Source organism: Trichoderma camerunense, assembly GCF_050948025.1.
Source record: "Trichoderma camerunense strain CBS 138272 chromosome Unknown V8C40scaffold_16, whole genome shotgun sequence".
In the NCBI taxonomy this organism is placed as follows: domain Eukaryota; kingdom Fungi; phylum Ascomycota; class Sordariomycetes; order Hypocreales; family Hypocreaceae; genus Trichoderma; species Trichoderma camerunense.
Genome location: NW_028145354.1, coordinates 456,661 through 464,973, shown reverse-complemented (window position 1 = coordinate 464,973; position 8,313 = coordinate 456,661). Strand labels below are relative to the sequence as shown.

General features: G+C 47.1%; 3 protein-coding genes across 3 annotated transcripts; 1 reads left to right on the top strand and 2 right to left on the bottom strand.

Moving 5' to 3' along the window:
- V8C40DRAFT_252527 (HAD-like protein) lies at positions 1-1,254 on the bottom strand. Its single transcript, XM_083217413.1, has 2 exons — positions 1,070-1,254; positions 1-943 (listed from the first exon to the last, which is right to left on the bottom strand). Exons 1-2 carry the CDS (start codon positions 1,087-1,089, stop codon positions 127-129), a joined length of 837 nt encoding a protein of 278 aa, XP_083070157.1. The 5' UTR covers positions 1,090-1,254; the 3' UTR covers positions 1-126.
- A 106-nt stretch (positions 1,255-1,360) lies between these two features.
- On the top strand, positions 1,361-3,990 carry V8C40DRAFT_252525 (uncharacterized protein). The gene is made up of 3 exons (XM_083217412.1): positions 1,361-1,964; positions 2,028-2,732; positions 2,794-3,990. Exons 1-3 carry the CDS (start codon positions 1,943-1,945, stop codon positions 3,816-3,818), a joined length of 1,752 nt encoding a protein of 583 aa, XP_083070156.1. The 5' UTR covers positions 1,361-1,942; the 3' UTR covers positions 3,819-3,990.
- On the bottom strand, positions 3,893-7,983 carry V8C40DRAFT_252523 (tetratricopeptide repeat domain-containing protein). Its single transcript, XM_083217411.1, has 8 exons — positions 7,723-7,983; positions 7,437-7,665; positions 6,987-7,361; positions 6,751-6,937; positions 6,637-6,699; positions 5,089-6,586; positions 4,351-5,028; positions 3,893-4,293 (listed from the first exon to the last, which is right to left on the bottom strand). Exons 1-8 carry the CDS (start codon positions 7,803-7,805, stop codon positions 4,053-4,055), a joined length of 3,354 nt encoding a protein of 1,117 aa, XP_083070155.1. The 5' UTR covers positions 7,806-7,983; the 3' UTR covers positions 3,893-4,052.
- Between the last annotated feature and the right edge of the window lie 330 nt (positions 7,984-8,313).

Below are 8,313 nucleotides of genomic sequence, written 5' to 3'. Positions count from 1 at the left end.
CTCCATAGTTGACTGTCTGCAATGAGATGTCGTATGCAGCGCCATTTTTGACTTGCTAATACTTGGCGCCAAGGGCCAAAAGATTGGTGAGATTGTTACACACGAACCGTAGTTGTTTTAAAATGTCTAGAGTGCTACATCAATGCCGTATTTTTCATAATCGAAGTGCTCCAGACTCGATATGCATTCGGCCCAATCATCACCAATTTCCCCAAGTTGCCAAGTGTCTCCAATCTCCACCAATCCCGTCCTTCCAGCGAGCACAACATCTTGCTTGTCTTGATACTCAATCGCCAAATCGGGATGCGGTACCCAGATAACTCTCATGCCAGCCCGTCTCCCAGCTTCAACTCCAATGATGCTATCCTCAAAGACTAAGCATTCGCTGGGCAAAATGGGCCTTGCGTCAGGACCGGCGGCCGTGTTTAGCGCCTGTAGGGCAATTAGATACATGTCTGGTGCTGGTTTCCCTCGACCCTTTGGAACTCGTGGGTCATCACCCAAAATTCGTCTATCGGGCTGGAAAGTGTCAAGTAGCCGCTTTGTTTCTGGCCGTGTAATTTTCAACTCATAGCTGTTGCTCTTTGTAGTGGACGCTAAAGCCAGCTCAATTGGTTCCCCCAAAGAAGTACTCCGTGCACGGCTCAGATTCGACAAAAGCTTCACCGCACCAGGCAGCGGCTCACAGTTCGGAAACAGCTTGTGCATCTGCTCACTTGATTCACGGGCGAATTGCTCGCGAGGGATGGGCAGCTTTGCCCAGTTGTGAAAGACATCACCATTTGTAGAGTCTGGGATACCCATGAGCTGAGCACGGATTGTCCGAGTAATGGCCGGCCTTGAGTATTTTTCCAGAAGTAGGTTGATAGACTGAGTGATTATGTCCTCCGAGTTGATGAGCAGCCCGTCCATGTCAAAAATACAAGCCCGGATTGGCGGAAAACTGCTGACAACATGTCTATTGTTTAGCTTCTGTCTATAGTGGTAATGTTACGTGGACTCTGAAGTAGATGACCAATAATGACCTTGTTAAGGACCACCTTCGGATGACATGTGGGAGATCACGCACTCTGTCTTATGCGGAGCCATGATTTCCAACAGGGCTGACGCGGGAATTGACCCAAATTGACAGGGCCAGGAGTTGGACAAAGAAGGAAGCTCGAACGGGTTGACTTGAGTGTAGGCTATGTTTTTTTGCGATAGGACTTGGAGATCATATTCTTGAAAGATTCCGGTGTCGGCCAACTAACTATGACACTCATGTAAGCAACTGCAAAAGTCTATGTCACACTCTATAAAGCTAGGAGGAGCCGCTCTCACGTGGTCGTAGAGAGACTGATAGCTCAAGTTTCCAACACAACTCTAGCGCCCGACGCCGTCGCGCCACAGCCGATGTCACTAGGAATCGTCTCGGAACTAATTATAGGGTTAATATATTGAATATTGCGTGTTTTGGAGGGTCGCCAACAGCAAGCGCCGGTCGGGACAGGTATAGCGTCTGGCAGGTTTGCTTCTGCCCCGCCACCAACTTCAGCTTATCCGCGGCCTTTTCCGTTTGTTCAACAGTATAGAACTATTTATCACTCTGTTCAGTCGCACACTTGCATGGATTGCGATCCCTACTTATGTCTTGTGTGGTTAGCTCTAAGCAGTACAGCTTATTATACTGAGCCCTGTAATGGCCTCATGCATCGGCGCAAACACTTGTCCGTGAGCTGGTGACCATGGTAACGGGTTGCCGAGGGATACAGCCTCGTTCAGCTGTGCTCTTCATATATAAAGGCTGGGCGCTGTGTCAGCTTTTGTCTCGACCATGTACCCCGACTGTTCTACCTGGCCCTTGTTCGACTCTCTGTCGCGTTGACCGTTGCGCTACATAGTGCAGAACTAAGGCCGCGTGTAATATGACAACCAGTCTGCAAATAATGTTACTCAATAGGACATGGAACGCAGAAAGGTCGCCTGTAAGAATTAACGCTTCATCGAAGTGCCAGCAATACACGGTTTAATTATTGACCTTATGATAGCTTCGCCTGAAAACTATACCCGAGCAATCATCTCGCTCTCGAGGAGATATTCAAGCACCTCTGTCTTCCCAGGAAACAATTTCGTCGATCTTGGAGAATGGATGCTACAAGACCGCAGCTTAATTCACCCAGCAAGCCCGAGGGAAGAGGCCGCTCTGTTTGTTTCCAAGTCAGAAGAGCCCCATGACTTAATTATCGTCTACAACAGTGGAGAACGAAAGTGGGATATGCAGCAGTATGGTCAGCACGAGCATGAAGCCTTTTCCGCGGTGACATCTATTCCGCCGGGAGGCGCGGGGCAAATAGTCTTCATTCGGGGCTTCATCTCGCCGTCGTGGGTGTCAGCAATTGGCAGCAAATATGGCATCGACCCAGAGTTCTTTAGGCGACACATGGACTTTCTTTCTGCGAGCATTGACAGACATGCATACAGTACTCCATCGCTTCCTAGCTCTTCAAAGAACTTGTTTCGACTTTGCGTGAACACGCTTCTTCATCGCGACGATTTTGGCGGACAGGATCTTCAGTTGCAGCGCTCGGAACAAGCTGCTGAACTTGCGACGTACAAAATACAACAACTTGGCTCTACTCGAGTATGTTGTGGCGATTCGGTGGTGCGCGAGTATTCCACAGTTTGCTCTTCATTCTCTGTGATTGAACAATGGATTTCACTCTGTATTACCAAGACGGAGAGTGGCTGGGCTGGTAAGACATGGTGCTAAGTCCTTTGAGAGAAGGGAAAATATGTACTGAAATGAGGCTCCAGTTATTGCTTGGATGGACCAAGGTAGACCGTTAGAGAAATCTCCTCCGGGACCGTGGACGAGCCATATCGAGTCGAAAGCCACGCCACTTCCCGTCCTTCAACACCATCCCAAGATGGCATTTCGAACAACCACAAATCGTCTCGATCCGGATGCAAATGTTTCATCGCAAATACAACAAAGTACAGCTGTTCTACCGTTACAATACGACTCACTAGTCGCGCTTGTCGATTTGGCCCGTAGAGCGCCACAAGATCCGCTTTCTATGTGTATCCCATTATTTGCACACGCAGCTTTTTCCGAAGTCCAGTTCTTGAACCTTATCGAGTCTAGAATACAAATCCAGATCAATACCATTGTTGAAAGGGTTTCAACTGATGCGCTGGGAACCCTTCAATACTTTTCTAATATTCTCACTCGTCATGCACAGCAGCTGAAAGACAGCTCTCTTGTACTTAACAAGTTAGCCGAAAGAAGCAACCAGATATTTGGCAGAGCTAGAGCGGAAAGCCCATTGCCTCCAAGTCTAGGAGTTGGCACACGGCGGCAGCCATCCGATTCTGACACAGTCAGAAATTCCGGATCTAGTAGCTCTGACGGCACCTTTACAACAAGAGGCGTTCTAGATGACTATGAAGAGCTTCGCATTCGTTGCATTGAGTTGTCAAATCTTTGTACTAGCGGTATAACTCTCGCAATGAACAAAGCCACGATTGAGGAATCTCGGAAGGCTATTGAGCAGTCAGAACGAGTCAAGAAACTTACTATTCTTGCGACGCTCTTTATTCCCCTCAATTTTAGTTCCAGCCTGTTTGGTATGAATGTCGATCTGCTAGGGCAGAATGCAGTAAGATTTTGGTGGTTTTTTGTCTTGTGTGTCCCGATTACACTGTTTGCCTATGTGTTTTATCTCTGGGACTACCAGTACCTGAAACGGCACTGGATGAGACTCTGGAAGGGTCTTTTGTATGCTAGGAGAAGAAGCATCGCTGGAGGAAGTGACAAAGATCCAAGCCATACGGTATAATCTTGTCTAATGAAGTGGATTGGTACTCAATACCTCCATGAGAGAGGCTACTGAACACTCTAGGTATATTATGAGGTAGATATTCGCAAGGGCTGTTGGACTACTGTATATATATGTAGCAGTTTTTTAAGCTAGGATTTTATCTAGCTACTTACAATCCGATTTGACGAAGTGTGATGATAATCATTAAATTTGTTACATTCTTTTACTGCTAACCAAACAAAGGGAGTATCATTAACGAGCCCAAAAGGCAACAATTTCGTCAAAATCCTTAGTCGTCAAACTTTTCGCATCGCGATCCTCCTTCGTAATCTCTTTTCTTAAGCGACAGGCAACCCTAAGAGCAATAGAAGCCTTCTGTGCCTTACCTGTTGCTTCAAACAACTTTCCCTTGAGGAAAGTCGTGCGAGCAATCTCATTCTTATGCGCTGTCGGATCTACAGACCAGATATCTAGCGCCCAGTTGATCATTGCACTAATACACGTTAGAAGGCAAAGGCTTGCTGTTAAAATTAAAGACTGCGGTACTTACATAGCTTCTTCGTTCTGACCTAAGCGGATGTAGTGCTCAGCCAACTTGTGGAAGACGTTTGCTGTGTAGAAATCTCGTTCCCCTACTGTTGCAAGCATATGGCGCCATGCTCTCTGATGGTATTCGAAACTCTCCTCCCACCTATCTTGAGCGGCGCGAAGGTTGCCAAGAGCATAGAGGATTAGTCCAGTTCGAACAGATTCCCTATCGTCTTTCCCCAAAGCCGCCTCTCTACCCGCTAAACTATCCAGAAGAAGTGTGTCGCATTCTTCTAGTTTGCCCTGCGCGAGAAGAGCCCAGCTGAGATTGGCCTCGCCCGATCTTGGAATGTAGTTGCCGAGCGCTTTACGCATGCGCAGCGCCTCTTTAAGAGCAGCTTCACCTTCTTCGTATCGTTTGTCTTGGATGCGCGAGATGCCTAGCTCTGCGAGGGCGAGGTATAATCTCTCATCTTCAGTTCCCAATTCCTTGCAAATTTTGGATACAAATTCAAGTGAGAGCTCTTTCTGAATGCGACTTGCATTAAAATCGCTTGCATCCATGGCAACAGCCCCTAAGCAAAAATGAATATCTGCCAGTAGAGCATCTCGATCCGGATGTGTTGACGGGTCGCATATGCGGATAGCTGTAGAGAAGAAGCCGTCGAAATGTTTCGTCCGTCCCCGCTCCTTTTGATACCTAGTAACGTTAGGCTATTTATGAAAATTAGAAATTTGGAAATGTATTATATATACGTACCAAGCAGCTTCAACAAGAAGTTTTGCGAAAAGCATGCTGGTTGCTTCGGAGAGATCTGACATTGTCGACCAAAGTTGGTGCATCTTGAGGACGTGAGGGTAAATTGATGCACAAACGGGCCATCTAGAGACGTGTAATCTGCCGCCGCTTGATTTGGGCTTGGGTAGCTCTGGCTCCTTTGATGGTTTAGGCATTGCTGATGGCCAGTCAGCCCAAAGGATTCGAGCAACCTGGCCGAACATGAATTGTTTCTTTTCGACATCCATTGTTGTTAAAACTGCATCTTGTACTAGGCGATGAACTGATATCTGCTGCTTTTGCTTATCTCTGGAGACTAGAGACGACTGTAACAGATCGGATCGAGCTTCCATGTAATTACTCTTCTTGAACTGTGTGACGTCGGAGAACAGCTCCATAGACGCTGCCATCAGCAAGTCTTCTCCTATAGCATCAGGATCAAGAAATGAGATTAGCTCTAACAATTGCCGAGCGTGAGGTTTCAATTTCTCAAATGCCCAAACAGTAGATAGCGAATAGCGATAGGTGATCAAATTAGTGTCAAATTTTGTCTCATAAAGGCTGGCATGCTCTTCGTGATCTGCATAGAGCTCCAGAAATTCATCCAAGGTAAGGTCCTGGCGACGGATGATACCTGCCATCTGAGAGATGGCTAATGGCACTCCGCCAAGTGCATCGGCGATTTTTCGTGCGGTGTCGTCTTCTGCGTCATTAGAAGCCGTAGTAAGATGATTGAATAGAGATATGCTGTCTTGCTCTGACAGTGGACCGAGATCTATACCCTGAGGCCGCCTCGTAAACATGCTCTTTGCCAATGGATCACGACTAGTGATGAGAATTGATCCGCTCCCTTGCGGCCAGTAGTCAGCTAGGATCATGGGATCATCTGTGTTGTCGAAGATGAGCAGCCAGTTCGCTTCTGATTTCACTTGACCGGGCTGAGCAAACTCGTCCAGTCCCGACAAATTCTTTCGAGGGTTGGAGAGCCATCCTTTCACAATCTCTCGGCTTACCACTTGACTTTTACACTCAGCAGAAGTTTCAAGCCCCAGTGCCAACGAGATTTGCTGGAAATGTTGATCAAGTTTTGCAATCTCATCTGCTATGACCCAGAACACGGCATCAAACGATTCTCTGTGCCGTCGGGCAAACTCGCGGGCTATCTCAGTCTTTCCGATTCCTCCAAATCCGCAAAGAGCGAATTGTCGCAGAGCAGTCCCTGATGCTGTCACGGCGTTTTTAGAAGGCAATAGCTCGGTCGCAAGTCGCTCCAAGATATCTTCGCGGCCGCAAAAGTCGGCATTCGAAGCATGTGTGTTGAGAAGGAAACACGGTAAATGAAGGGTCTTTCGTGTCTCGGGATTTGGTGTTGAAGGATGTACAAGTTCAAAGCCTGATAGAGACGTTCCTTCGGTTGCTCTATTGGACGGCCATTCCGTTGCGTTGTTTGAAGGCCATTCGGTGAGTTCCATTTGCTCAACTAATTCGTGTCAGTATAATGACTTGGTAAATCATGAAACTTAAACTCACGTTTGAGGGGCATTTCACTTATTGTAGGCGAATAAGAGCTCATTGTTGCGTACTGATATTCCTCTTGACGTTGTTAGCATTCTCGTCTCCGGGGTTTAAACATGGGTTACATACGGTCCTCGAGTCGGATTGCAACGAGCTGAACAGCATCACGCAAAGTCTCATACATGAATTTGTTGAGTTCAGATAGGCCTTCGCCTCCAACGCTCTTGGTAAAAAGGCATGTATCGTTATGATTGAGATTGAGTCCAATCACTGTTTCCATTGGGGCATGAGTCGAACAAGCTTCACGGTTGACCAACTAAAACATAGAGTTAGCATGAATAATCCAAAAAAAGCTCAAACCTCACCTGTTGGTATTTTGGTCGTAATGGCGTTGAGCTGTTTTTCGATTCACGCAGCTCGTATACTGACAGTATCGGGGTACGGAATGAGATTCCTTCAAACCGATCTGCTAGATCAAGCAAAATGGCGCCTTCTTGCTCAACATTTGCGCTCGGAATCTTTAGACCTTTCCCTGTCGTCGCCTCTAATACATCGCGAAAACGCGATAAGCTCGTGGCCTTGTCTCCATAGCGATGTGGAGTGCTTAAGAAGATGACACCAGCTATGGCATTGACAATCGATCCGTATCGAGGAAATTGCTTGTTAGCGACACACAAAGCTTGCTTGACTACAATACCACCTAAACTGTGGCAGACTACCACAATCGGTTTGGTGTCGACCTAGAGCATGTGCATCAGAAAATCACTGCGACAGATTCAAGAACTCAGTGGTTGAAGTCCGCGGGTTTCACTTACAGAATTATAGGTTGCCTGTGATCGCACATCAAGTAAATGTTGGAGAAGATCATAGCCTAACATCAAAATCGACTCCCATGATGGCTTGGTGACCGCAAATGGGGAAGCATATTCGTATGCGAAAATGCGAGCCCCGGCACCAGAACCGGGTAGGCTCGCGAGCCATTCGTGGTCGGCAAACGGCCAATTTTCTGGCGAGGTGGTTCCTATACCAGGAATAAGGACAATGCTAGAATTCATGCGTTAGAACAGGCACTGCGCTGATCTGGCTGTTCATTTGGCCTACTCGACACCATCCTGAAAGCTATCACCTGGATCTCGCAACACCTGAAGGCGGCCTGTCGTCGCGAAGCTCGTCGCCATGGCCATCTTCTCGCCTAGCCAAGGTAGAGAACCATTATTGAGATTTTAATGCGACGATGAAGGGTGATGTAACCGTCAGAGAAGAAGGCCTTTGCAGCCAGGCTCTGGATATCGGAAGAGTAGGGACTTCAGTTGCCCGCTCATCGACTGAGCCTCGTCTAGAGTCACGCACTGCGATATTAATTAATATCCGTGTGCTAATCCCGATAGGGCAAATGACGAGATAAAATATCTACATATCATCGTCTTACATTCCGTCGTAACCGTTCATGCATATCCGTCGTATTTTCTCAGTCCTATGATTGGTCCTAGTGAATTTGCGCTGAGCAAGCAACAACAGCTTGTGTCTCTGGCGGGCTCATGACTTGAATGTGATTTTTAGCTCCTTTTTCCTTATTATTCTAAAAGCATATGCTCTTCTATGATCCGTGGTGCTGTAATTTGTGGAACACGGACGCAAAGGCCGATGGGAAATGAAATATTGCGTTTAGTTCAACTTGGCCAACTAAAGACA

What these genes read in the sequence shown, in the direction of transcription:
- V8C40DRAFT_252527 (XM_083217413.1), bottom strand. Translation starts at nt 1,089, where the DNA reads ATGGCTCCGCATAAGACAGA. An exon ending in ATGGCTCCGCATAAGACAGA is followed by an intron (nt 944 to 1,069) that starts GTGCGTGATCTC and finishes TGTTGTCAGCAG; the next exon opens with TTTTCCGCCAATCCGGGCTT.
- V8C40DRAFT_252525 (XM_083217412.1), top strand. Translation starts at nt 1,943, where the DNA reads ATGGAACGCAGAAAGGTCGCCT. An exon ending in GGAACGCAGAAAGGTCGCCT is followed by an intron (nt 1,965 to 2,027) that starts GTAAGAATTAAC and finishes ACCTTATGATAG; the next exon opens with CTTCGCCTGAAAACTATACC. An exon ending in GACGGAGAGTGGCTGGGCTG is followed by an intron (nt 2,733 to 2,793) that starts GTAAGACATGGT and finishes ATGAGGCTCCAG; the next exon opens with TTATTGCTTGGATGGACCAA.
- V8C40DRAFT_252523 (XM_083217411.1), bottom strand. Translation starts at nt 7,805, where the DNA reads ATGGCCATGGCGACGAGCTTCGCGACGACAGGCCGCCTTCAGGTGTTG. An exon ending in AAGTGAAATGCCCCTCAAAC is followed by an intron (nt 6,587 to 6,636) that starts GTGAGTTTAAGT and finishes GACACGAATTAG; the next exon opens with TTGAGCAAATGGAACTCACC. An exon ending in GGTCAGAACGAAGAAGCTAT is followed by an intron (nt 4,294 to 4,350) that starts GTAAGTACCGCA and finishes AACGTGTATTAG; the next exon opens with TGCAATGATCAACTGGGCGC.